At 44.7% G+C, this 26,909-nt stretch overlaps 1 protein-coding gene across 1 annotated transcript in view; it reads right to left on the bottom strand.

The window, feature by feature from the left end:
• Positions 1 to 8,878, bottom strand: part of chchd3a (coiled-coil-helix-coiled-coil-helix domain containing 3a) — a 230,540-nt gene extending 221,662 nt beyond the window's left edge. Inside the window, exons 1-2 of the mRNA XM_079552199.1 lie at positions 8,659 to 8,878; positions 4,986 to 5,838 (exon numbers count right to left, since the gene is read on the bottom strand). Of these exons, the coding sequence (XP_079408325.1) occupies positions 4,986 to 5,838; positions 8,659 to 8,739 (934 nt within the window). The 5' untranslated portion in view covers positions 8,740 to 8,878. The remainder of the gene's footprint in view (positions 1 to 4,985; positions 5,839 to 8,658) is intronic.
• Between the last annotated feature and the right edge of the window lie 18,031 nt (positions 8,879 to 26,909).

Here is a 26,909-nt window from a genome sequence, read left to right as displayed (position 1 = left end):
TCTTGTAGACCAAATTATTATTATAATAAAGATAGATACCAACTCCAAACTAGGGATGTCACGGTAACCGGTGTAGCGGTAAACCCCGGTAAAAATTTTGACGGTGAAAATGACCGTCTTGTTTTGTGTTTTTATTATTATCTCGGTGAATAACCGCACCCGCGGTGTAGGCACGGTGAGCCTCACCAGCCACCGTCTCAGCTGCTGCAGTTTCCGCGCATGCGCACTTTGTTGTTTGCAACCCAAACAAAACTTTCTCGAAGCTGGAATCATGTCCGACACGACAGCGCGCAGGATCTATCAGCCTCAGAGTTCAGTTTGCGGAGCGTGCAGGAAAAAGTGTCTCTAAAGCAGCAATACTTCGAACCTCTGACTCTCCTGCGTGACCGTCTCCCACAGCTCTATAGCAGGAAGCTAACGTTAGCGTCTCCCTCTATAGCAGTACGTTAACGTTAGCGTTTTAGCTGAAATGCTGATGTGGGACTTTGGGTTGAGGAGAATGTAACGAGTCGCCTCATAGTGCGGCTGCTGCGCCACCGCCAGTACATAAGCCGTGTCCGGATACCTCCGCACGATGGCACAGTGCGTTACGGGGCTTCCGGTGGCAGATTGCAATAGATTCACTCTCGCCGCAGTTTTATGAATTTAATAATGACGGCATTTTCCCAAATCTGCAAAGTGAAAACTCACTGGAAGGACAACAACAATGTTCCTGATATAGACGGTTTATCTTCGTTTCTGACGCTATAAATAGTACATGTAAAACCCTCAAAACATCAACAACACATCGTTATAGTTCCTTTACTTTGATGTGAAAAGGCTTTGTCTGTATTTTTTTATGTAACAAGCACTGTTAAACTTTTTTGAAACGATTTCAGTTTGTGTAGGACTATCAATGCTTTCTGAACATATTAACACACATTTTTTTTAAAATACCGCGATAATACCGAAAACCGTGATAATTTTGGCCACAATAACCGTGAGGTAAAATTTTCATACCGTGACAGCCCTACTCCAACATTTCTTACGGTTTTAAAATACTCGGCCTGTACAAAAGCAGATAAGCATTACAACAACTTTCCAATTTGTTGAAGTGTTGACAATACATAAAGATGCATTGTTACAACTCGAACTATAGAAATCGACAGGAAAAAAAGCAGCTGTTGAGGGGTTTTCGTCGATAACAAATTGCTCGAAAGAGACGAGTTATCCTGACAACTCACGAGGCACAGTGACTAGGCGGAATGGAGGCCAATTACGGCGTCAATTTATTAACATTATTACGAGAAATAATTAATCTTTTCATTAACCGTTGGAGAACACCAATGCATCACAATACGACCGAGGCTGAAGCAAGGCCTGCTTTAAATGAAGACTAATTACAATCTGCAGAGAAAGTTATGGGAGCAAAGCTTAAGGTGACTTGTAATAAATGCCCACACAATAAACATCATTACATTGGAGGCAGTTGGTATTAAAATAAATCCGTGGACAGTGCAATCCCACACAGCCCAAGCCCGCTAATTAACTGTGCGACTGAAGAGAAGCTCCACACACAGTCTATTTGAACATTAACCGTTTCCTGTACGGAGAGACAATTTATGTGTTTTCGTTCTAACAAAGAGGAAGACGCCAGAGTCCATTACACAACTTCAAATGTAAGTGACTATTATCAAGATTAAACCGACTATTAAGGCAATTTATTTTTAAAAAGTGAGTTTTTATTTGCTTTGCCATATTCAAGACAAAAGCTACAAACTATTTACAGGATGTTTCAAGCTAAATTTGTACCAGACCCTCTGAGAATTGTCGAGGACTGACCCCGGGAATGGAGCTCAACAGTGCCCGTTCACTTCAAAACACAGGAAAAACAGTTTATTAACATAGCATTAGCTTTTTGTTACATACATATCGGAAACTTTGCAATACTTTGAAGACCTATATCAATGACGCTGCTTAGTTCCACTGCTTTACGGCCAATAAAGGACATAAACTCTGCCAGAACATGAGAAAGCAGCTCCATCAATGTAGGTACCTAAAAATAAACACTATAACACAACCAAACTACTTCTAAAATGACCTTTAATGTATTTATCTGTCAGTTCTAGACAGAATACAAATGTTCCTAACTTTGGTGCCGACTGTTTTAAAGTCATTTATCAAACTGTTTCGCTCATTGTTCGATTCACATGTTCAGTACTAAGTAACTTTTGCCCCTAGAGGCAATAAGCGCAATTGCAGGTGTCGTAATAAGTTGACATTTTTTAACTTATTAATTGTCCGTGAGAGTAAATACTACGCTGACAGAAAAGGCGAAGGGAGAGAGGGATATTGTACATCCAATTATACAATGGAGATACTTTTTTTCACTCAAACTTGGCTGTAAATACTGTTTAAAGTGACGTTAGCCCACAGTTAGCTTTGCCCGTTAGCCTGTTAGCTTCTTCTTCGTGATTCCATTAGTGTGTATTGGTGGCTCCGGTCCGGTGGCAGTCAAGTTGCAATTGTGGTTTTCTGGCAAGAGACACCAGGGGGAGATGAAAGACCCTCCAGTCATCCCATTAACACTTGTATTACCTCCAGAGGGACTACGGAAAGGATTTATTAAAGGTAAACAAGTTACTTAGTACTGCTTTAACTTTAAAATCAATATGTTCAGTGCAAAGTATTATGGTTCTTTCTAATATCAAATCATAATCATGTATTCAGATTATACTGTATCATAGTAAGTAACACCTATGTGGAAGATATTTCCTCTCAACCATCCTCCAACATTTCATTCAATTATTTAGCGACACAAATTCAACAATTCTGGCTTTAAAGTGAACTTCAGCGCTTCTCTCACTGCTACTTTTACAGAATTCTGTGTTTATCCTGTTGATTCGGCAGACGTCCACGCGGTTTCTCAGGCCCCTGTGTGATTTTATCAAGACTTTCTTAAAATGCCTACGCTATGTTTGGTTTGAAATCAATGGACCGTGTTTTCTCACATTTGTCAGCCCATCAATCACACCTCACACGAAATCTTGCACATCGTTGCTGTGTTTTTGTGAGGTTCAGTGGATTTTTTTTTTACTGCAGGGAGTCCGTACTGGCCTTGGAGGACCCAGCTTTTTTGAAAAGTAAACAAACAGCAGCTTATGAGCTAAAGACATTTGAGACCTACAAACTTCTTCTTCTGAAACACTGAAGAGGCACCAAGAGCAGCACAGTGGAGGCGTCGCAAGAGGCGCTACAGGAGACAAATAAGGGACAAACGAGAAGGTATCCAGGCAAGACTCGCAGCTAAAGGTCAGCACACACTACGCGACTTTTATGCCCGATTTCGCTCTAATTCTCAGTCGTGTCGAGTCTAATCGAGTCGCGTCTAGTCGAAGGCGGTCACACAGAGTCGGGTCGTGTAGTGTGGGGGGGTCGTGTAGTGTGGGGGGGTCGTGTAGTGTGGGGGGGTCGTGTAGTGTGGGGGGGTCACGACTGGACTGACGTTCGAATCGTGTAGTGTGGGCGGTAGAAAGACGCGACTAGACTCCAGAACATGTTTGATTTTTAAGCCCGATTTTGGAGAAACGTGGGTGATTTTACCGACACAAATGTGAATGACAGAGAGATATAAAGACAGGAAAACACCGCTGCGCCTCCTTTTTTCACTTCTCTGTTAAACCAGCGGCACAAACAACTCATTTCACGGCCACAGCCCCACACACGAAACAGCACAACTTTATATCACCAAAAGTTCACGACAACCACCTTTTCCAGCTACATTTCAACCACGAACAGAGTTTAGCGGCTCTTACTGAGTTTGGAGACGAACTGTTTAGCTTCACCTCGCGGCTAACGGCGGCTAGCCTCCCCGCTTTCTCCTCCGTCTCCTCCACTGTCTCCTCCATCCTGAGGTTGACGCCCGTCTCCTTTTCTTATTAAATCCACTGAAACACGTCCCGCTTCTTCCTGTCGCCAACTTTTATCTCCATTTGACAGAACTATAGCCCAGTTGAAGCTTCGTAGTAGCAGTAAGCTAGCGTTGCGGTGTTGTGACAATGTTGACACCGTTGACCAATTGGGACCGATCGATCCCACGCTCACAAACACAGGCCTGTCTTTGTGGATTTGGGGTCAGTTTTGGAAGCCGTAGAGACAACAGACGCACTGTGTTATAAAACATCAGCTGTTTGTCAGAATCGTGTTTCGCTCTTACGATTCTCAGTCGTTAAGTGTGAACCCCCAGACGAAAATCACACTGAATCCAGTCGTGTAGTGTGGACCCCCCATGCCTTCATACCAACTACAGTATTGATCTGTTCTGTTACGCATTATATTTGTCTGCTGAGCTCTTCCCAGAAGACGGTGAAAGACTGTTGTGGGGCAGAGGAAGGGAAGAGGAAGGAGGAGGTGGAGGAGCTGACCAGTGCAGGACACCACACTCTGAATGGGACAAACTCAGGAGCACCGTTTCAGAGGATCAGAGGAGACTGGGTTTCCTCCGGGTGCTACGGTTTCCCCGACCTCCAAAACATGCTGGTCAGGTTGGCCCACAATGGCGGCCGCTCAGTCGCAGCGGCTCAGGACTAACCCAACATCTGAACGCAATTTCACTGTACAATTGCATAATGACAAATAAAGCACTTAATTCATTTGAAAATAATGTAAAGGTTGAGTTTGGTGTATTATTCACTCTGACATTAAAACTAATATGTTAAGGGAGAAAATGAGCTAAAAACCTTCAATGTTGACACAGTGTCAAGGTCAAGGTTTATTTATATAGCCCATTTAAAAACAGAGTACTGCCCCAAAGTGCTTTCCATATTCAGTGCAAAAATACAGACACACAAAAAACATATTGCTTCAGTGTGAAATACTCTCGCCTAAACGGTGGGTTCCTTTTTATCACTTTGACTTAGACTGGTGATTGATACGATCCTGGACATTGTAATCAGTCTGACAGCACACAAATGTATCAATAATTGTGTGGGTGGATAGAAGCTCACCTGGAGGAGGAGGAGGAGGAGGAGGAAGGGGTGTTGAGACCCCAATGGGCTCTGGCACCACTTCTGGTTCAGGGGCTGGAGCCACAGGCGCTGCAGTCTGAGGAGCAGGAGGTTCAACAGGTTCAGAAGGAGCAGAAAACTCAGCCAAAGGAGGAGCGGCAATTTGCTCAGCAGCAGCGGGGGGCTGGAGAATCACAGTGTCCTCTGAAGGAGGCTGGGCTAGCGGCTGGACAGACTCAAGAGGAGCTACGGATACTGGCTCTGATTGGACGGGAGCGGGGGTTGATTCAGTCAAGGCCGGTTCAGGAGACACAATTGTTTCAGCAACAGGTAGAGGAGCAATAGGTTCAGGTGAAGCAGGGGCAGGAGCAGGGGCAGGTGCAGGGGTGGACGGAGCAGCGATCACTTCAGCAGGCGCAGTAGGAGGCGGTGGAGGAGGTATTTCTACAGGCTCAGAAGCAGGAGCAGGGACAGCCTTAGCAGCAGCCGTCGGTGTTGAGATTGGGAGCACCACATCAATTACAGTGGGCGCCTCGACCTGTTCTACCTGAGGTGGTGGAGACGGTGGGGTCTCAGTGGCAGGTCCAGGCGGAGTTAAAGTGGCAGCAGCAGATTTGACAGGCTCCTGGAGGAGAGGGGGTGGTGGAGGTTCTGCTATTAGGGCCGAAAGTGCTGGTGGAGGCGGCATAGAGGTGATCGGGTCAAAGGGAGGGGGTATTGGGTGGAGAAGAGGAGGGGGGAGGATGGGTACAGGCACGGAGTCTGGTGCTGGTTTGGAGGCAGGCGGTGGAGGAGTGGTGAGCTGAGGAGGAGCTGCCGGTTCACGCATCCGGTTGATGACATTCTCGGAGAGCTGAGGAAAGAGAGAAAATATTGTTACATTTTTAAAAGAACATTTTTCCATGTATGAATAATTTGAAGAATTAAGTGTTTGAGTTTTCTTTTGAGGTTGTTTTTTTTTTGAAAGACAAATAAGCAAAGTGCAGTTTTGTGCTACAGTAACACAAAACAGTTATTGGGCATAATTCTAAATAACTTTAATTCTAAACAACTTTCCTAAATATAAAACCTTTACGTTCATAAATGAGTACAAATAGACACCTCCATCTATTTGTACCTGGTGTCTAGCATGAGTTTACACCACTATCAAACGTTAAACTGTAAACAACTTTTGTACAGTGAAAATGTCACAAACTGCAGCTTCATGTATGATAAGTCAGGGGTTGGTTTTACATGAGTTCTGTGAACTTCAACCTACTCCTATTGAGTGCACAGATGCTCTAGCCTGGCATCCAGACTAATCTCCGATGTTTATTAATTATTAAACAGGAGACTAGTCTGGCGACCCTATCGTAGAAAAGCTACTGCTTTAGGCGGGACTAATGTGGGACAACCGAAGCGCAGCAGCCAATGAGGACATAGCAGATGTGACGACAGAAACAGCGACAAGAAAGTTGTCGTCATTGGGACATTAACAACGGCGCTCCTGCCACACGGAGTTCAGTAAATGACTTCTGTCGTTTATGTCAGAAAAACTTAAGAATACAAGCAAACCGGAGCGTTACGTGAAGTGGCTGCTTGTGTTGAAAAACCACAAAGCAAAAGCGCAACAGCGTGACTCCCGTTCAGGGAGCTGCTCTGATTGGTCGGTAGGCTCCATATCGCTGCGTCACTTCCTTTGAAAGCGCTCAATGGAGTGTTGCCAGACCCTCTTCTGTAAAGAAGCGGAGTCTGGTTGGCAAGATTACAGATGCTCTCCTGTGAAAACATCTGTTGTCTTTACCTTGTTTGCTGCTCAAATAAACAAACAAACAAACAAACAAGCAAGTGTATCCCAATACAGCATCCATAATACAGAACATATTCCGATGAATCTTGATTCGTCCTGTATAAAACCCGGGGTCAAATAAGCATATTATTTATAATTCTAAAAGATTATTTGTGTAAAGCTGCCTCGACACGGTAGGTGTATTGTCAAGTGAATTTCTCCATTGTGAGATCAATAATCATCAATAGATCAATAGTGCGTCGTGTCTGTATGAAGATCACAGATGACGAGAGCCGCCCATTGTCCCGTCACTTTGAGCTCCTTCCATCAGGGCAGAGATACAGACTTCTTTGTGCCAAGAAAAATGTGTACAGGAATTCTTTTGTTCCGTTTGCCATCAAGGAGCTGAATAAGTTGTAAGTATTAATGTCGTTCAGCCAGTCTGTTCCTTTTTCCTTTCCTTAACGAAGTGGACCTGCTGCTGCTGTGTCTGCTGGGCAAATGTATTAGAATGTATGAGCAAGCCAAACGTCTGCCATCATTGTGCATGGTAGACAATAAAGTTTTTTCTATTCTACTCTATTCTATAAAGGCTTATCTTATCTTATCTCTTAGGCACTGCTGATACAACATATTAAGCACAACCCTACCATTTCATTATTTTTACATTTCCCTGCAAATACCCACTGGATGATGTCTGACAAGTTCATGTTCAGTCACCATGGAAAGAAGCACGAAAGAAACACCTGATCAAGCCCTGAATATAGGGCTGTGCAATTAATCGAAATTCGATTACAATTTCGATTACAACAGTAAACGATTACAAAATTAGCATAATCGCAAAAAATCGATTATAATTTTTTTTCTCAATTTTTTTTATTTTTATTTTTCAAATATATATTTTTTTTCAATTTTTTGTTTCACTTTTTTTTCTAATTTTTAATTTTGGGATTTTTGTCACTTTTCTGCTGGATTTTTGTCATTTTTTAATGGATTTTTGTCACTTTTTTGCTGGATTTTTGTCACTTTTTTGCTGGATTTTTGTCACTTTTTGCTGGATTTTTGTCATTTTTTAATGGATTTTTGTCACTTTTTGCTGGATTTTTGTCATTTTTTGCTGGATTTTTGTTATTTTTTGCTGGATTTTTGTCACTTTTTTGCTGGATTTTTGTCATTTTTTTGCTGGATTTTTGTCACTTTTTTGCTGGATTTTTGTTATTTTTTGCTGGATTTTTGTCACTTTTTTGCTGGATTTTTGTCATTTTTTTGCTGGATTTTTGTCTTTTTTTGCTGGATTTTTGTCATTTTTTTTGCTCGATTTTTGTCACTTTTTTGATGGATTTTTTTAAAGGCAACAAATAATCGTTTGAATAATCGTGATTTCAATTATGACAAAAATAATCGTGATTATTATTTTTTCAATAATCGAGCAGCCCTACCTGAATATGTCCACACAAATCATGCATTTCAACTGTTTATCATCTAAAATAAATGTAAAAAACGCAGAGTAAGTCACTGATACCTGTTAAACAAAGTATTTTCCTCACATGACTAGTACAGATCATCATGAGTGCTTCTTTTATAAGCAGCACCCAATGTCAACAGCTTAAAGTCACGTGACTCAATCGTGACATTCCAAACAGGACATTGCTAAACTTTGGCATTTGAGAACCCAGTACATTACCATTTATAAATACACGAGCACATTGATCTCCCAGCCCCTTCTTTTAACGCGTTACGACCACGTTATTTTAGAAGTTTAAACTTTGCAGAATGAATGGATGCAGGACAGGTGTGAGGATAACGAGACTTTCTTTGCAAACACACTTACGCACGGACACAAAACCCAAATGACCACATGTCACCTTAAGCTTGTCATTATTATGTCAATACGCCAGATCTTACCCGTATGCCCTTCACCACAGTTATGTTGTCATTCTCATCCGACTCAAAGGACACTCTTCGGGTACTGTTGTTCGCTCCCATTTTCCACAGCCACTTAGCTACATTCAAGACGGGGAGATTGCACGCGCGAGGCGGGTTTTAAAAGTTGAATAGCTCTTTAGACAGAAGGAAGAGTGTCCCGGGCCCGCACGCAGCAGCGCTCACACACTTCTCCACTTCCTGAGTGTCAGAAGCCGCCGGAAGAACGAGGCACGTGATTGGACGGAGCCGCGACGCCCGTGAAGCAAAAGCGCTGCTGATTGGTCGAGGCGTCTGCGTGAGCGCCAGAATGGGAGGATACAAAAACCATGCTGGACTGTTTCCATTGCGCCTGACACTGATATGCTGTAGTAAAATCTGTAGTAAAGCAAATTGTAAGCTGGAAATATCATGGTATAATGTAGTTAGTAATATGCAATCAAAAAATATATATTAATTTAAAAAAAAGAAGATTTAGACTGCAGATTAGTGGTTAATATAATTTATGTATGGAAAAACAAATACATCATTTTAGAATTGTTCGTGTTACTTTGAAATCATAACCCCCACCTGAACCGAGCATACTTTGTCCAGTTTGGTATTACCCAAATCTAACAGCTTCTTGAAACAAAACAAAAAAGTGTCAAAATCATAGACTGTAAAAAAAAAATGGACGTCTTCTGCTCACTCCTCCCCGTTTACCATAATGACCACGGCCGTGGGGGAATTCATGGTGGATTTACAGACTCCTCCTCCCCAGCTCTGACGAAGCATGTTCCTATAAAGGGCATACGGGCGGGATCTTCACTGTAGACTCCGCCCTTGCGTGACGTGTAGCTCGCGCTGCTCCAATGCTAACAGTCCGAGCCTCATTAAGTACGACATTTCAAAAATTCATATTATGAAAACCAGCCTGGTTTCATATATTGTGATTAACCCTGCGTTATCTCAGGAGGAAGATCTAGCTTATAGTGTTGAAAAAATTGAAACCAGGCGTTAAAGTTGTTTTTAAGGTGTCTAAACTTCAATGCTTTTCAATGGGGGCCTAGTGGCGATATGGAGGTACGACAGCAATGGTGGTGCAATGCCGGCCCCCACGTTTGTGGTCAAAAAGCAGGGCAGCCAGCGGCCATTGGTCAAAATGGAGGCAAAAACGAGGATGAAAACAATAGTGGCAAAGATGCAACAAAACCCTGATGAAAACCTGATGAAAACGTGACAAAAATCCCCCCAAAAAGGTCACAACAAAGTGACAAAAGCTGACCAAAACACTACACAATCACGTCAAAAAATGGGCGAAAAGATAAAAAATTACAAACAGCTTGGTAGGTCTTAGCTTTCAAATAGGGGGTAAGAGGTCAACTTGCTCATTTGGTCAAAGTGACTAAATCTCTCCTATTGTGAGATAGAATCCATTATTGTTGTTCAAAGAATGTAGTGACCTGGGCGTGTCCTGGGCCTTCCACGAGGCCATGTCCCAATAGGACATGCCTGGAACACCTCGCGCAGGACGCGACCAGGAGGCATCCAGAACAGATCCCCTAGCCACCTCAGCTGGCTCCTTTCGACTCTATTCCGAGCTCCTCCCGGGTAGCTGGGGTCCTCACCCGATCTCGAAGGGTGCGCCCAGCCACCCTGTGAAGGAAACTCATTTTGGCCGCTTTTATTCACGATCTTGTTACTTTCAGTCATTACCCAAATCTCATGACCATAGGTGAGAGTTGGAACGTAGATCGATCCGTAAATTGAGAGCTTTGCCCCGACTCAGCTCCCTCTTCACCACGACAGACCGATACAGTGACCGCATCACTACTGACGCTACACCGATCTCACACTCCATCCGTCCCTCACTCGTTAACAAGACCCCGAGAATAGGAGAATATGAAGAATATGAATGAAAACACAACTCATTTTCACTCAGTTTTGGTCTCATCACTCCAAAGGATTTCACTCAACACTTCTGGAACAAAATCATTTGGAGTGATTAGACCAAATTTTAACTTTTTGGCCACAACTATAAACGCTACATTTGGAGAGGAGTCAACAAGGCCTGTGATGAAAAGTGCACCATTCCTACTGTGAAATATGGAGGTGGTTCAATGATGTTTTGGGAATGTGTGAGTTGGCAAGACACTGGAAACCTGGCCAAAACTAATTTCAGGATGAAGGCGGCATGTTATTAAAGAATATTGGAGGAAAAGTGTCACTCATAAGTCTGGAAGCTTCACATGGATCACACTTGGATGTTCCAGCAAGACAATGATCCAAAACACAAGGCCAAGTCGACCCGCCACTCAGTCTCCTGCCCTCAATATCATTGAACCACTGTGGGGAGATCTCACATGTGCTGTTCATGCAAGACAGCCCAGGAACTTACAGGAACTGGAGGCTTTGCCAAGATGAATGGGCCGCTTTACCATTAGATTAAATACAGAAACTTCTCCACAGCTATCACAAAAGACTCCAAGCTGTCATTGATAAAGAGGGCAGTACACGGCAGAGGTGAGAGTAAGTCACTAAATGCAAGTCTCGAGTGAAGTCCAAGTCGTGAAGGTCCAAGTCCTTAGCAAGTCCAAGTCGGGTCAAGTCAGGTAAAGTCGTGCTTAGCTAGCAAGTCACCTCAAGTTGCAAACACCAGCGTTTCTTCTTTTCAAAATGTGTTTAATCTACTTGAAAATAACAAGTGATTTCTCAAGATATAGCAATTTTTAAAATTTAGGCTGAAATCAAACTTTTTGAAAATATTATGGATTTGGATTTTGAAGTCTAATTAATATTTAATTGCCACAAATGTATATATATATATATATATAGAGAGAGACTTTTTTTTACTTTTACCACAACGTTTATTGAGACATCATTCACTCAATGTTAGTAAAAAAATCACACAACAACAATAACACTCAGGATCAACCCATAAAACACATCTTTGTGGTTCAAAATTAAGGACCAGGCTTCCGTCGCTGACCACACACAAGACCCCCCGTATGGTCCAGACCCCCTCGAAGTCCTCCAGTCCCCCCGCCAAAGTACTATAGAGGTGCTCCACTCTGAGCCGCACTCCCACAAGCCTCCTCAGCATCAGCTCTGGGTCGGCGCATCCTGAGCCTCGCATCTGGTTCCTCCGCGTGATCCAGATGCTGAGCTTCGCTTGGCCCACCAGAAAGTTTGTTAGGTCGCCTACTCTTCGTTGAGCCACCGAGAACTTTGGGCCAAAAATGACTAGTTCCCTTGTAAACAGCAGGCCTAGTTCATCCACCCAACACTTCAATAGAGTGAAGAGGGGAGCGAGCCGGGAGCAGGACAGCCACAAATGCTCCAAGGTTTCCTCCTCTGGGCAAAAAACGCATTTGCTATTTGTCCCGGGGTCAAAGTGGGCCACATGTCTGTTCGTAGCCACAGCCCCGTGCACCACCCTCCACTGGAGATCCGCGCAGCGTTTCTCAATAGGAGGGCAGTACAGGGACCTCCAGCTGCCTTTGGGAGACAACCCCGGGGCCAACACACCTGACCACCTGGACTCCGGGGCGGCAGCCAGCTAAGCCCTGTGGTGGACTTTAGTTGCTGTGACGTACAGCTCCTTCTTTGTCACTGTGGCCATTGTTGGCAAGATGGAAAAGGACAGAAGGCTGCCAGCTGTTCCTTGCTGTGCTCCTACAGCCTGCACCGACAGTGGAGGGAAGGGCAAAGGGCGGACAGGTGGGCTGACTCCGCACGTCCCTAGGGCTTCTCTGAAGCGTGGGGGGAGCCCTCTCCGGACCTCCTCCAGCAGCTTCTCCATCACACGCTGAGACCTTATCCCAGTCTCCTGGCTCAGCTGGGCAGCACTCTTCCAGGCTCTCTCAGTCCGCAGATCGATCAGCCTGGTCACCCCTGAAGACACAAACGCCCGTCTCACCTGAGCAGAGTCCAGAATGTCGCTCTTGATCACAGGATTATGGAAAAGCGGCTCTTCTCCTGCACGCCCGTAAGGTTCCTCTCGGGAGATCGACAGCACTGAGCTCCACGCCTTCAGCACAGAGCGATAGAACCCCGTGGTGCCTGTCAAATCGACCCCTTTGAGGTCCAAGAGGAACAGGTGTCTGTTGTAGTCCAGGCCCCCCACTCCACGGAGCAAGACGGCCGCCAACTCTGCCCACAGCGGATGTTGGCCATAGAGCAGGCGCTGCACAGTCTGTAACCGGAGTGCGACCACACGGCTGGAGAGATCTGCCAACCCCTGTCCTCCCTCATCCACCGGAAGATGAAGAACAGCTACTCTCCGCCAGTGGATGCCCCCCCAGAAGAAGTCCACCAGCTTCTTTTGTATTTTCACCACCACAGAGTCCGGAGGCTGCAAGACGGTGAAGCGGTGCCACAAACAGGAGGCAGCCAGAGAGAGAGAGAGAGAGAGAGAGAGAGAGAGAGAGAGAGAGAGAGAGAGAGAGAGAGAGAGAGAGAGATAGATAGCAGTATCTTTGCTGTTCCTAGAACTGCACTTTTCTGGACCGAGATATCTGATGTATTTCCTGGGATCTGCTGGAGCCACTCCTCCAGTTTGGGGGTCACTGCCCCGAGTGCCCCAATGACCACGGGCACCACTGATGCCTTGACCCTCCAGGTTTTCTCCAGCTCTTCTCTGAGCCCCTGGTATTTCTCCAGTTTCTCGTGTTCCTTTTTCCTGATGTTGAAGTCGCTTGGTATTGCTATGTCGACCACAACGGCTTTCCTCTGCTCTTTGTCACCGCAATGTCCGGTTGGTTTGCCATTACCATTTTGTTCGTCTGTATCTGGAAGTCCCACAGGATCTTGGCTCGGTCATTCTCGACCACCTTTGGAGGTGTTTCCCACTTTGACCTTGGGGTTTCCAGCCCATACTCTGCACAGATGTTCCTGTACACTATACCAGCCACTTGGTTATGGCGCTCCATGTAAGCTTTCCCTGCAGCATCTTACACCCTGCAGTTATGTGCTGGATTGTCTCATTGGCCTCTTTGCGCAGTCTACACCTGGGGCTATTGCTCTGGTGCTCAAGGCCTGCTCCTGTGCAGCCATGATGAGCCTCTGTGCTGCCCTTTAGTCCGGCTCTGTCTTGCCATTGGTAGGATTTCTGTATATCCGCCACTTCAGTTATGTTTCGGTGGTACATGCCATGTAGGGGCTTGTCCTCCCATGACGGGACCTCCAGCACCTCATCTTCTGTTCCCCATTGTCTGAGACATTCACTGTTGGAGCCTTGTCCTTGATATACTTATGGATCTTGGATGTTGCCGTTCTGCTCTTAGCTCAAAGGAAAAACAACCCAAAATGGCTTCTGACTGAGCACATGTTCAGACTGACTTGTTCAATTAAATTGCAGTACTAATTTTTCACCACTAGGTGACCTCACTGCGCAGCAAATAAAACAAACTGATTCCATTACACTCCCCGCCAGGCGTCCTTAAGAGATGCCACTATATTAACTGTCCATATTAGAAGGAGATAACAAAAGAATAAGTTCTGAGATTGGTCGGCTGAAGATCTTTACATTTTGTTGACGTACGACTTTCACGTCCACTTTCCTTACCAATCTGTCCATGCTGGGATATGTCTTCTCTATGAGACCCATTGGCCACTCATTGCGTTTGGAATTTGAGTCCTTCAGGAGAACGACATCTCCTTCCTTGAGGTTTGGTTTTCTTGTGAGCCACTTTTGGCGGCCTTGTAAGGTGCAGAGGCACTCTTTCCGCCATCTTGACCAAAAGTTATTAGCCAATACGTGAACTCTTTTCCACTGACTCTTGAAAATGTTCTTGTCCGAAAGGTTGCCTGGAACAGGAGGGGGAGCTCCAGTTTTCTGTGTCAGAAGCATAGCTGGAGTTAGGATAAGAGGTGCTTCTGGGGCTGTACAAATAGGCACAAGGGGTCTGGCGTTAATTATGGCCGTATTTTCAGCCATGAGAGTCACCAAGACTTCATGAGTGAGCTATGAGTGTTTCACATCCTGGAGTAAGGCGTCCAAGATACGACGGGAAACCCCAATCATTCGTTCCCATGTCCCACCCATGTGAGACGCATGGGGCGGGTTAAACTCCCAAGTACATCTCTGTTCAGTTAGATAGTCCTTGATTGTCGGGTCAGCATCCTTAGGTGACAGCTTCAGCTCATTACAGGCGCCAACAAAGTTCGTCCCTCTGTCAGACCTTAGTTGTTTGGCAGCTCCACGAATAGAAAAGAATCTCCGAAGGGCGTTGATAAAGCTGGAGGCGCTCATTGTTTCCACCACTTCTATGTGGATGGCACGAGTGGACATACACGTGAACAACACTGCCCATCTCTTGTTGTTTACTTGGCCTCCTCGTGTGCGTCTTGTCACAACTTCCCAAGGACCAAAGACATCCAGGCCGACATACGAGATGGGTGGATCCATTTTGACTCAATCTTCAGGTACATCCGACATGAGTTGGTGTTCACACAAACCACACAGCTTCCTGCAGTGAACACACTTGTGTATGATGCTGCTTATAAGACGCTTACCTCCGACTAACCACAGGCCACTGGCACGTATTGCTCCTTTAGTTATATGCCTTCCTTGGTGTTTCACCCTCTGATGGTGATAGCGCACAAACAGGGTTGCTATGTGAGGTTTGTTGGGGATTATTACAGGGTTTGTCTCGTTTTTGGGTAACTGAGAACAACATAAACAACCTCCTACTCTCAGAAGGTCTTCACTGTCAAGGAATGGGTTGAGCTTGAGAATAGGGCTGTTCTTTGGCAGACTTTCTTCTTTCCTCATGGCTGCCACTTCTTGTTGGTAACATTCCTGTTGTACTGCGCGAATGATGAGGCGTTCTGCTTTTGAAGACGACTTGAGAAAGACTTTGAAGTGGTATTTTTTGGGACCTAACTGGTGGTATTTGTTCTTATCTCAGTGTCATTATCTGGATTCACAAGCGTGAACTACTCGTCTGAACTGATCTTTGACGTGTCCGGTTCTGTGAGGAATTTTGGTCCTGTAAGCCAGAGTGTGTTGATCAGCTCGTCTGCGGCAACTGATCTTGAACCACAATCTGCTGGGTTGTGCTCTGTGGGCACAAATCCCCACTGGTTGGGTCGGGAAACTTGTCTGATGCGTTGCACTCTGTTACTGACAAACACATAAAACCTTCTTCTTTCATTGTGAATGTAGCCCAGAACTACCTTGCTATCAGTGAAATATCTGACTGCATCCAGCTTCAGGTCAATTTCATGCATGATGGTTTCAGCGATTTCCACTGCCAGAACAGCTGCACAGAGCTCTAATCTTGGAACAGTTAACTCAGGTTGAGGGGCGAGTTTAGCTTTTCCAAAGACGAAGCCTATCTCACTATGGCTATCATCATGGGTAGCTCTTAAGTAGGCGACAGCTGATATTGCCCGGACTGACGCGTCTGAGAAAACATAAAGCTCTACTGTCTTGGCTTGTGTAACTGGAAATGAGGCATATGTTTGTGGAATATGCAAGTCTTTAAGTGCTGAAAGGGATTCCTGCCATCGTCTCCATTCTTCATACTTGGTTTGAGACAGAGGTGCGTCCCACTCGACATTTTCCGTTGTAATATCTCTGAGGATCATTCTTCCCTTGATTGTAATTGGCGCTAGGAAGCCCAAGGGGTCAAATAAACTGTTCACTGTGGACAGCACGCCACGTCTTGTGAATGGTTTAGGCTTCTCAGGAAGCTTGAATGTGAAGGTGTCAGTCATACTGTTCCAGATGACGCCTAGACTCTGCTGTACAGGAAGGTCGTCTGCAAAAAGGTCCAAGTCCTTAATGTCCTTGGCTCTGTCTTCAACAGGGAAGTGATTGATAACATCTACACTGTTTGATGCAATCTTGTGTAATCGAAGGTTGGAAGTAGCTAACACATCTTGAAGCTGCTCAACTGTTTTAGTAGCCTCAGTGTCAGATGTAAAAGACAACAGAGCATCGTCCATGTAAAAATGTCTCTCCACTAGTTGGGTGGTTTCAGTGCCATAGAATGGCTCCATTTCCTTTGCTGCTCTCCTGAGTCCATAAATGGCGATTGCAGGGGAAGGACTGTTTCCGAATATGTGGACTCTCATGCGGTATTCGACCACCTCATTGTCCGGATTGTTGTCACGGTACCACAGAAAACGGAGCATGTCCCTGCAGTCTTCTCGAACCACAAAGCAGTGGAACATCTGTCAGTTAAGCACACCTATGGGACCTGTCCTGGATCTCATCAGGACTCCTAGGAGGCTGTTGTTGAGGTCTGGGCCTTGCAGCAGAATGTTGTTGAGTGAGATACCATCGTACTGAGCGGATGAATCAAACACAACGCGTATTTGGTTCAGTTTTTGTGGGTGATAAACTCCAAAGGTAGGTAAGTACCATCACTCCTTTCCTGCTTCAAGTTGTGGTGCAAGCTCAGCATGATGATTATCAAAAAGCCTTTGCATGAACTCAAAGAAGTGCTTTTTCATGCTCACTGGACTCTTTACCAAGCCATTTCACCATCAGATCAATTTCTTCACTAGGTGACAGTCCAAGTGGATTTATGACATTGATGAATGAAGCTCGCCATGCTTGGTAGTGTTCCTGAGTGTCATCGAATTTGGTAAGACCAGCTGTTATGACTTGGTTGCGTGCTAAAAACCTTGCCAGATCCAGTGTGTTGTTCTCTGTGCTTAAAGGATTGGTTTGTGCAGCTGCTTGGTTCAGAGGCACAAGTTGCTGAACAGTTAGATAGTTATTACGGCTTGTGACTTGTTCTTTAAACAGATTTGGGTTGGAAATAAGAGATTGTTGAACATAACCTGTTGTCCCGTCCACCGTATGCATGGGAAGAGGAGCAAACTCTTCTGACAAAAAGTGTGATAGGCGTGGGGGAGAACCACTCTTGTCACTCTTAGGGGCACACTGACTGAAGTTAGCTGACTGCTGTTGTACATAGTCCTCTGTCCTTTTCAGTGTTTGTATGGCCAAAGGTACAAGATCTGCTGGCTCGTGGTAACTTTCTTCCTCAATGTCTGTGGCTGCTGCCTCTAGTACAGCTGCCTCTGCATTCGCTGCTTTAACCTCCATTTGTAAATTGAGTGCACGTAATGAAGCTTCAAGTTTGTCTTTTCAATCTGAATGCTTGTCTCTTTATCCACAAACTCAAGTTTAGCTTTAGCTGCTTCAGCCTTAGCTCTAGCTTTAGCTGCAGCTAGGCTGGCTGTGGTGCTAGCAGATGTGCGAGAGCCTTTAGTACGGATGGTATGCACTGAACGTGACTCACACATTTGTTTATCTGGTTCACGTGGCCTTGCATCACTTTCCTTTTCACCTTTTTCGCCCTCCATTGTTCACAAGTTGTTCCTTTTCCTTGTATCTTCTGCATGGAACATCTTTTTACTGTCCTGTCCTCGCTGACCACTGTAGTTTTTGACAGTAACCCAGCTATACAGGTAGCTAAACACTCCCTCATCCGTCCACCAAGAAGCACTCCATGTTTGCTTAGCAGGATTTAATGAGGTACGTGTAAACTGAAAAACACAAAATACATAAAAATCAATGCAAAGCAGGTAGCAAATGACAAGCTCAACACATAACGTGTCATTACACTCCAAAATAAAGTATGCAAATGCAGAAAATTAATGTATTACTTACAGACGATGCCGTTCTGCTCTTGGCTCAAAGGAAAAACAACACAAAATGGCTTCTGACTGAGCACATGTTCAGACCATAGACTGTAAAAAAATGGACGTCTTATGCTCACTCTTCCCCGTTTACCATAATGACCACGGCCGTGGGGGAATTCATGGCGGATTTACAGACTCCCCCTCCCCAGCTCTGACGAAGCATGTTCCTAAAAAGGACATACAAGCGGGATCTTCACTGTAGACTCGGCCCTTGTGTGACGTGTAGCTCGCGCTGCTCCAATGCTAACAGTCCGAGCCTCATTAAGTACGAGATTTCAAAAATTCATATTACGAAAACCAGCCTGGTTTCATATATTGTGATTAACCCAGCGTTACCTCAGGAGGAATATCTAGCCTAGTCTAGTGTTGAAAAAATTGAAACCAGGCGTTAAAGTTGTTTTTAAGGTGTCTAAACTCCAATGCTTTTCAATGGGGGCCTAGTGGCGATATGGAGGTACTACAGCTATGGCGGAGCAATGGCGGGCCCCACGTTCGTGGTCAAAAAGCAGAGCAGCCAGCGCCCATTGGTTCGGACTGACTTGTTCAATTAAATTGCAGTACTAATTTTTCACCACTAGGTGACCTCATTGCGCAACAAATAAAACAAACTGATTCCTTTACAGGCAGTCTTGTTGATTATTTGGCTGAGGGGGTTCAGACCTATGCAGAACTGCAGTGGGGACAGGGCGTCTCCTTGGAATATGCCACATTTGATGGAGACTTGTGCAAGTGACTTGCCATTGGCTTCAAGGGTGGTTTTCCACCGAGTTTGCAATGAAGGCTCTTAGAGTCCTGTTGATGTTGTATAGCTCCAGGCATTCAATGATCCAAGTATGTGGCATTGAGTCGTAGGCTTTCTTGTAATCGATCCAGGCAGTGCTCAGGTTAGTGTGTCGGGTTCTGCAGTCTCGCGCGACTGTTCTGTCTACCAGGAGCTGGTGTTTGGCACCTCTGGTATCTTTACCGATTCCCTTCTGAGCTGTGCTCATGTATTGATCCATGTGCTTACTTATCTTATCCGCTATGGTGCCAGACATGAGCTTCCACGTTGTGGAGAGGCAGGTTATTGGCCGATAGTTGGATGGGACTGTACCCTTTGAGGGATCCTTCAGGATCAGGATTGTGCGCCCTTCGGTTAACCATTCAGGGTGATTCCCATCCCTCAGCAGCTGGTTCATTTGTGCTGCCAAGCGCTCATGGAGTGCTGTGAGTTTCTTAAGCCAGTAGGCGTGTATCATGTCAGGGCCTGGTGCTGTCCAGTTTTTCATACCTGAAGCTCTTTCTTGGACGTCTGCCACTGTGATGGTAACTGGATTCTGTTCAGGGAGGTTGCTGTGGTCCTCTCTCAGAGCCACCAGCCACTGTGCATCACTGTTGTGTGCTGCCTCCTTCTCCCATATGCCTTTCCAGTACTGTTCAGTTTCCAGCCTTGGTGGGTCTGCTCTGTTATTGTTACCCTGCCACTGAGCGTACACTTTCGCTGGTTGAGTTGCGAACAGACGATTTACTCATCTGGCTTCGTTGTCTCTCGTGTACCTCTTTAGGCGGCTGGCCAAGGCTTGGAGCCTTTGTTTGGCAGTTTCCAATGCTTCAGGTATGGGCATCTGGCTGTACTTTTTGGGTACTTGCTTTTTCATTGCACCTTTCAAGGCCTCTGTCAATTGATTCACTTCTCTCCGTGCTTCCTTGATGTTATCCTCCAGCCTTCTTTTCCATGGTGGGTATTTCATCTCATGGTTGCTCTTACGATAGCCAAGCGTCTCTAGGATCACTGCTGCTGTGGAGTAGATCAGCTCATTGGTTTCAGTGATGGTTGATGAGGAATTGCTCTCAGAGCTGCATTCACATCTTCTAGGAGACTTTCTGACAGTACTTCTCTTAGCCTCTGTAATTGGCTTCGGGGTTGCCTGCTGGCCATTTTTGCCATCATTTTATTTTTCAGGTCAGTCGCTGCCTCGTTCAGCGTGATGGCACTTATTGGGGCTTCGTACCCAATCTCCATTGGGGGGGCTAGTGTTAACTCCCCTCTGACCTGGTGTCCTGGCTCCCCGTTGCCGGAGCATTGGTGTTGTACCTCGTCATTCTCAAGTTGTGATAGCAGTTGCCGTTTGTGGATGTTGGAACACTGAGCTACTAGTTGTTTCGCCGTGAGTTTGGACTGTGGGTTTTGAAGTAACCATTTCTCCCACATCCTCTGCATGTAGCCCCTCTGACTAGGGTTACTGGAGTAGTAGCATTCCATCAGAGCCCTGTTCTCGCCCATTTCCGCCTTGTTCCAGTAGCCCATTTTACATCGAGGTGCTCTGGTTTCCCCAGCACCTGACGCAGACCTTGTTTGGCCGGGCGACGTACTGGCCGCCCATTTCCCCAACGGGGATTCGAACCGGGGTCTACTGTGTGCAAGTCGGATATAATTTATTTATTTATTTTCAGAAAAATCTGTTTCTGTCAGTTTTTCTGTCAGTGGTTCCCCTGTAATGCCCCAGCCCCTGTATACTCGGATTCGCCCCTGCTCAAAGTAGATTCCGCGTAGCCTTCAGTCCCCCTGTCACTGGGCTGTGTGCGGATGCGTACATATATATAATAGCCACTAAATGCTTTAGCCTTTGTATGAACACCTTAAAACACAGAAAAGCCCCCAAGATTTCTGTTGATTAGTCTAATCCAGCTCTTATGGCATCGTCGTTCTGGAGGCCGCCTGTCTGCGCTGTAGGTACAGTCCAGGGGCGGAACTAGAGGGGTGGCACGGGTGGCCACCGCAAGTAAAGGTCTTGCCACCCCAGCTGCCACCCCAGGGCTCACTCTCAGTTAGTATTTTTTGACAGGACAAAGAATTATAACAATTTTATAGCTAAATAAGGAGCCAGGTGCAACTCCTGTGGCTCCAAAGTTAATGATTTTTTTTTTTTTGTTATAAGTTACAAAACAAAATTTTACATTTTGCCTGAGTTCGAAACCCCCGACTTATATTATGGATAATGCTACTATTTGTGTATAAATTTGGGGGCTCAGCCTGCATCTAAACGGAAAAATTGCCTTATGATCAAGCAAAACTTGCGTAGCCCCGCTATAAACATTCAACATCACCACCCCAGAAATTATCCCCTGATATTGTTTCTAGATCCACCCCTGGTACAGTCCATTGTTTGAAACGTTTGCTGTCCATAAATCTCCACCTCTATACTCACATTAGAAAACTTTTAATGCATCCAAAGAAACACGCATTTCCTCCTGCCTTTTCCCGCAGTTTTGATTAGATGCGCTGTGTCGGGAAGACTAACACGCATGTAGCTAATTACCATTATGTAAACATGCATATGCCGGTTTTATGCAATGAATCTTGATCTTTCAACAGTTTCACTCAAATAAATAACTATAAAGTCACAGCAAGTCATGGAGAGTCATTGGCCTCAAGTCCAAGTTAAATCACAAGTCACAAACGGCAAGTCCCAAGTCAAGTCTTTTTGGAGCTTTGGTCAAGTCCCGAAAATTTGTCTGACTCGACTCAAGTTCGACTTGACTCTCCCACCTCTGTGTAAACTTTTCAACAGGGCAATTTTGGTATTTTATTCTGTTATGGTGATTTGAAAGGAGTTCACACTTTTTTTTCCACAATGAATGCCTTTACAACATCAATGACCATGAGTGATTTTTCTTTTTCGGTTGTGTTTCCATTCATATTCTTTGAGAAATGGCCAAACAATCCAAAAATACACCAGGTGTGTAAACTTATTGGCACAAATGTTGAAATCTATAGAGGCTACTGTAAATGTCAAACCCTGAACTTGAATCCTTATAGCCAGATATACTGTATATTGACCGTGTTCTGCACAGCACATATCGAAATACACCTAAATAACACAGACAGTCTTATGTCTCTAGTCAGAACACCCTGCAGTTTCCAAACAAGTGATGACCTTGGCGGGATGCTGATGGGAAAAGGTCCTGCTGTCAGTTATTTGGACAGACAAAATGTGGTCTGCAGGCAGAGACCTGAGATAAGATCGAACTTCCAAATTAAACCGCAACCTGGAAAACGAGGCATCCTCAAAAGAAAAACGTCGACACATCCATTGTTTTCTCTTTTTTTTTTTTTTTTGGAAGAGACTTAAAGATCCCCCACAATGTTATCTCGCAAGTCCACCACCGGCGCATCAATCAAGCCAGAGCCGCAGGGAATCGACCCTGCGCAATCAATGGCTTCTTCCATTCTCATCGGTACAGCAGAGATTGTCAAGAGATACAGGAGGAGGAGGACACAGAGCTGCCAAATCCTGCACTTTAAATGGGAGAAGCTATTAACTTTGTGACACCATGTCTGCAGCTTTTATTCACTGTTCAAACTTTTATTTCAACTGCCCAAAGAAAGTAAAGTTTAAAAGAATTATCACTCAAGACATTTGCTAACTTTGGGATTAATGTGAGCTCTTTGTGCCAGCTAGACTTATAAAAGCAAACGTTAGAGCTTAGAAAATGTTAGAGCTTACAAAAAGTAAATTTACATTAGCCCATGGGATGTATTGTGAATTTGTGTGGGTAAAGATTTGTTATGTCGACTTTTTCTGTTGAATTGGGAGAGATGGAGGTCGGCCAATAATTGTCTATGTGCAACAACAACTAGCAACTGTTTAAAATGTTGTAAGCACTCAGGGGCGGACTGCGACTGAAAAACAGCCCTGGACTCTGACCAGCCTGGCCCAAATTAGCGTAAATGTGCTTCGATGTCCCGATCCGAGCACGTGATCGGAAATCGGGCCCGATCACGTGGTTACAGACTGATCGGAATCGGACAACACCTCCCTTACTTTTGATCAGATTTTGAGCTACCGCGAACCACTTCCTGTCCTCTCCCCCTGGCCCAGCGCCTCTGTCACTCACTCCACCTTCTGCGTCAAACCACTCGCACCATCGCTCAGTCCGTGTCCCCCCTTCGTCTGAGAAATCCACAAATCCACACAAGTGCCAGAGCAGGAGAACAATAACAACATCTCCGATAACGCGTGCAGAGTTACTGTAGGCTAAGCGAGGAGAGAGGAGTGAGAACGGACGGGAAGACAGGGCGGGGAGAGAGAGGTAAGAAGTAGCAAACAGCTGTTTTTATCGCTATTACACCGCTACATGTGATTAAACCATGTCTACTCAGACCCGCACTGAGCAGCATTCTGTATTTCTGCGGAGATGTTTAAAAGTCTGTGGACAGAGACGAGAGCGCGGCCCGCTGCGCTCACGTGCGCAAACGCTGAAAGACGAGGGGAAACTTTGTCTCTAACCTGATAACCACTGCCTCCTCTCTTAACCACTGCCTCCTCTCTTTGCTTTTCCCCGTGCTACGTTCAGGAGGTGAATTGAGGAAGAAGCACTTGCTGTCACTCCTGGTTGTCTTAAGCCTTTAGTCAAACACACGCACTCTGTACATGCCCACAGTAGGTGACCCGCGCTCAAGTCACGGTGGACGGTGCACGTGCACAGCTCGGTGGACGGACCTCGACCCTGTCCCGGTTTTCAGGCTGGGAAATGTGGTCACCCTATATCTACTTATTAAAGAGACTGTAATCAAGTTAACATGGCACATTTAGCTTTTGGCCAAATACATTGTGTTTTTTAACTGCCACATTACTGCTGTGTTTTTTTCTGTGCTGCCAGTTTTTTACATTGCAGTGCATAAAAAATGTATTGCCCAAGTTTTGTTTTCATTGCCAATCAACAAACACATTTAATAAAGAATAGGATTTTAGATCAGCCTCTCTGTGCAAAACTATATTACACTGTAAAGACTAATAGTCTTGCTTACTTGAGAAAAAAACAGACAAAGTAGAGTTACTCTCTATATCCAAAACAATGAATGAAAACAAGTTGAATAATATAGTTTTTTTTCTTAATTTTTAAAATAATGTATTAGGTATCGGATCGGGACTCGGTATCGGGCAATTCTCAAAATCAAATGACTCGGACTTGGACTCTGGGGCAAAAAAACCTGATCGGGACATCCCTAACCTACAAGAGTGATTGTAACTTTTTGTCAAGTTGCCACAATTTTTAACCTCTTTTTTTGTTTGTTTTTTCATTACTTATTTTGTGGCTTTTTATTGTGTTTTTGTCACATTTTTTCTATAATTTTGCTATGTTTTTGTTGCCTCTTCGTTGCTTTGTTGTCGTGTTTTTGTTGACTTTTCATCACATTTTTCGTCACTTTTTGTGTTGCTTTTCCGGCACATTTTTGTTTTCTTTTCAACCTCTTTGATGCTTTTCTTTTTAGCTTTTAGATTTGGGTAAAGCTCGGTTAAGGCGGGACCGGTGGCCCTAGAGCCAGTGGCCCTTCTGAGCTCTTCCAGAATGGACATATGGCCAGTCCGCCCCTGTAAGCACTATTCAATAAGAGGTTTGTATGTGGGTGTGTCCAGTCTATCCTTGCTGATGATCTTCCACAAGACCCTAATAGAAAAATAACTCAGAAAAATAAATACATGAATTACCTTGCAATTTCTATACAATAATATATACATTATATCGCTTTTTATTGTCATTGTCATGTAAATAGACAGCAGCGGTGCCAGACATTTGTCCCAGGGGTGCTTAGGGGGTGCTGAGTTCTGCATCCAAGAGCCGCTTCTATGTCGAACGCTATTACACAGTTAATGTTAAAGTTGAGCTGATTAGCAGACGAATGTTCACGACTTGAGAGAAGGGCATCACGCTCATGACTTAAGTAAACTTTTTTCCCGCTGTTGTGCGTAATTTCCTTGTCCAAACTTTGTCTCGCTGCTGGAGGACTCAGGCTGCGTCTGAAACCATCAAATTATTGTCTCTAAGCACTAGCAACTAACTCCTTAACCTTTCATGGGGTGAACTAGAGCTTCTGCAGCAAATTTTGCACAATCCGTCCGTCCTTACCCAGGGGAAAGGGAAGTGACATCACCAACAACTGTTTTTCTTCAACTTTAAAGTTATTGGTGGAGTGCAGGCCAAACAAAAGTGCATGTCGCCCCCTACTGTACAGTGTCCAACAACAACATAGTGTACGAACAAAAGGAGAAAAATAAATCCAAATGATCCATACATTTCCCTTTAGTGTAATTTTATGTCAACAGCTGTTCCTTAAAGCTACAGCGGCAAATGATCCATGTGGCTTAAGTTTCTACTAAATGAAAACAAAAGCATTTAATCTGTTTACTGAGTTTCCTCTTTAACACTGACATGTGACTGAGCTGTGGGGACGACAACATGGATTTTGTCACTTTTATAAAGTTTGGCTTGTGCAGAATCTTAATTTTTAATTATAATTATTTTTATTATTAAATGTGCTCCTGTCAATCAACAGTGGTTGCGCATGAATCACTCGAGGGTGGGGGCGAGGGGGGTGGGGGGGTTTGGCGCAGTGGCTTGTGGGATGGCACATACTGTAGCTCCTAATCACCGGTTAGTTAGCATCAGAGGTCCCTATGCTAAAGTGGCTATGATAGTTAGCATCAGAGGTCCCTATGCTAAAGTGGCTATGATAGTTAGCATCAGAGGTCCCTATGCTAAAGTGGCTATGATAGTTAGCATCAGAGGTCCCTATGCTAAAGTGGCTATGATAGTTAGCATCAGAGGTCCCTATGCTAAAGTGGCTAAGATAGTTAGCATCAGAGGTCCCTATGCTAAAGTGGCTATGATAGTTAGCATCAGAGGTCCCTATGCTAAAGTGGCTATGATAGTTAGCATCAGAGGTCCCTATGCTAAAGTGGCTATGATAGTTAGCATCAGAGGTCCCTATGCTAAAGTGGCTATGATAGTTAGCATCAGAGGTCCCTATGCTAAAGTGGCCATGATAGTTAGCATCAAGGCTACTTTACCTAACTCCTTCCTAACTGAAGCATCTTGTCATGGCGGACACTGACGCACATCCGGTTTGGCGTAAGAGCTCTTACCAATCTGCTCGTTTCGGACGCTGCATCGGTCTGGTTTTGTGCTTTAGGTTCAGCTACGCTCACGTCACTGTATCAAAAGTGCACAATAATAACTTCTGATTTCTGTTCAGAGCCAGAGGAGCAGAGTCTGACATTATAGCATCTAACTTCAGCTCATTGATCAAATTTACTGAACGACTGTAATAAAGACCCTGCTGTCGCTGAGCGTGCGCTCTGACGCACGGCCAAATAAACATCACACTGGCCCTATCCTTTAGTTGAAATTAAACCAGTCACCTCACTCCTTTTCATGTTAAACGTCCGAGGAATGTTTCTAGAGATAACTTGTGCTCCTTTGACTTGGTGGCCAACATCTTTGGGGGTGCTTTGGGTCCCCCGAGTCTCTATCACTTTCGGTTTTGGAGATATCAGCCTTTTTATCGGCAGATATTGGCATTAGGGGGAAAAACGGGCCCTAAAATCGAAAAAATGGACAGAGCCAGGTTTAAACATGTGTGTTTTTTTTTATTTTGTGACATATTAGTTAAAAAGATTTGCTCAGATGGATTTTGGATCGCATGTTTTCATTCAAGGCTAAAAAAAAACAAAACCTAACAACATTATTGGGAGAAAACTTATTCAGGAAAAAATGTGCTCAGGCCACTGGATGATCTGACCCACAAAAAGCAAAAATTTGACTGAATT

This window comes from Gobius niger, assembly GCF_951799975.1.
Source record: "Gobius niger genome assembly, chromosome: 2".
Classification (NCBI taxonomy): domain Eukaryota; kingdom Metazoa; phylum Chordata; class Actinopteri; order Gobiiformes; family Gobiidae; genus Gobius; species Gobius niger.
This window is presented reverse-complemented; position numbering and strand designations above follow the sequence as displayed.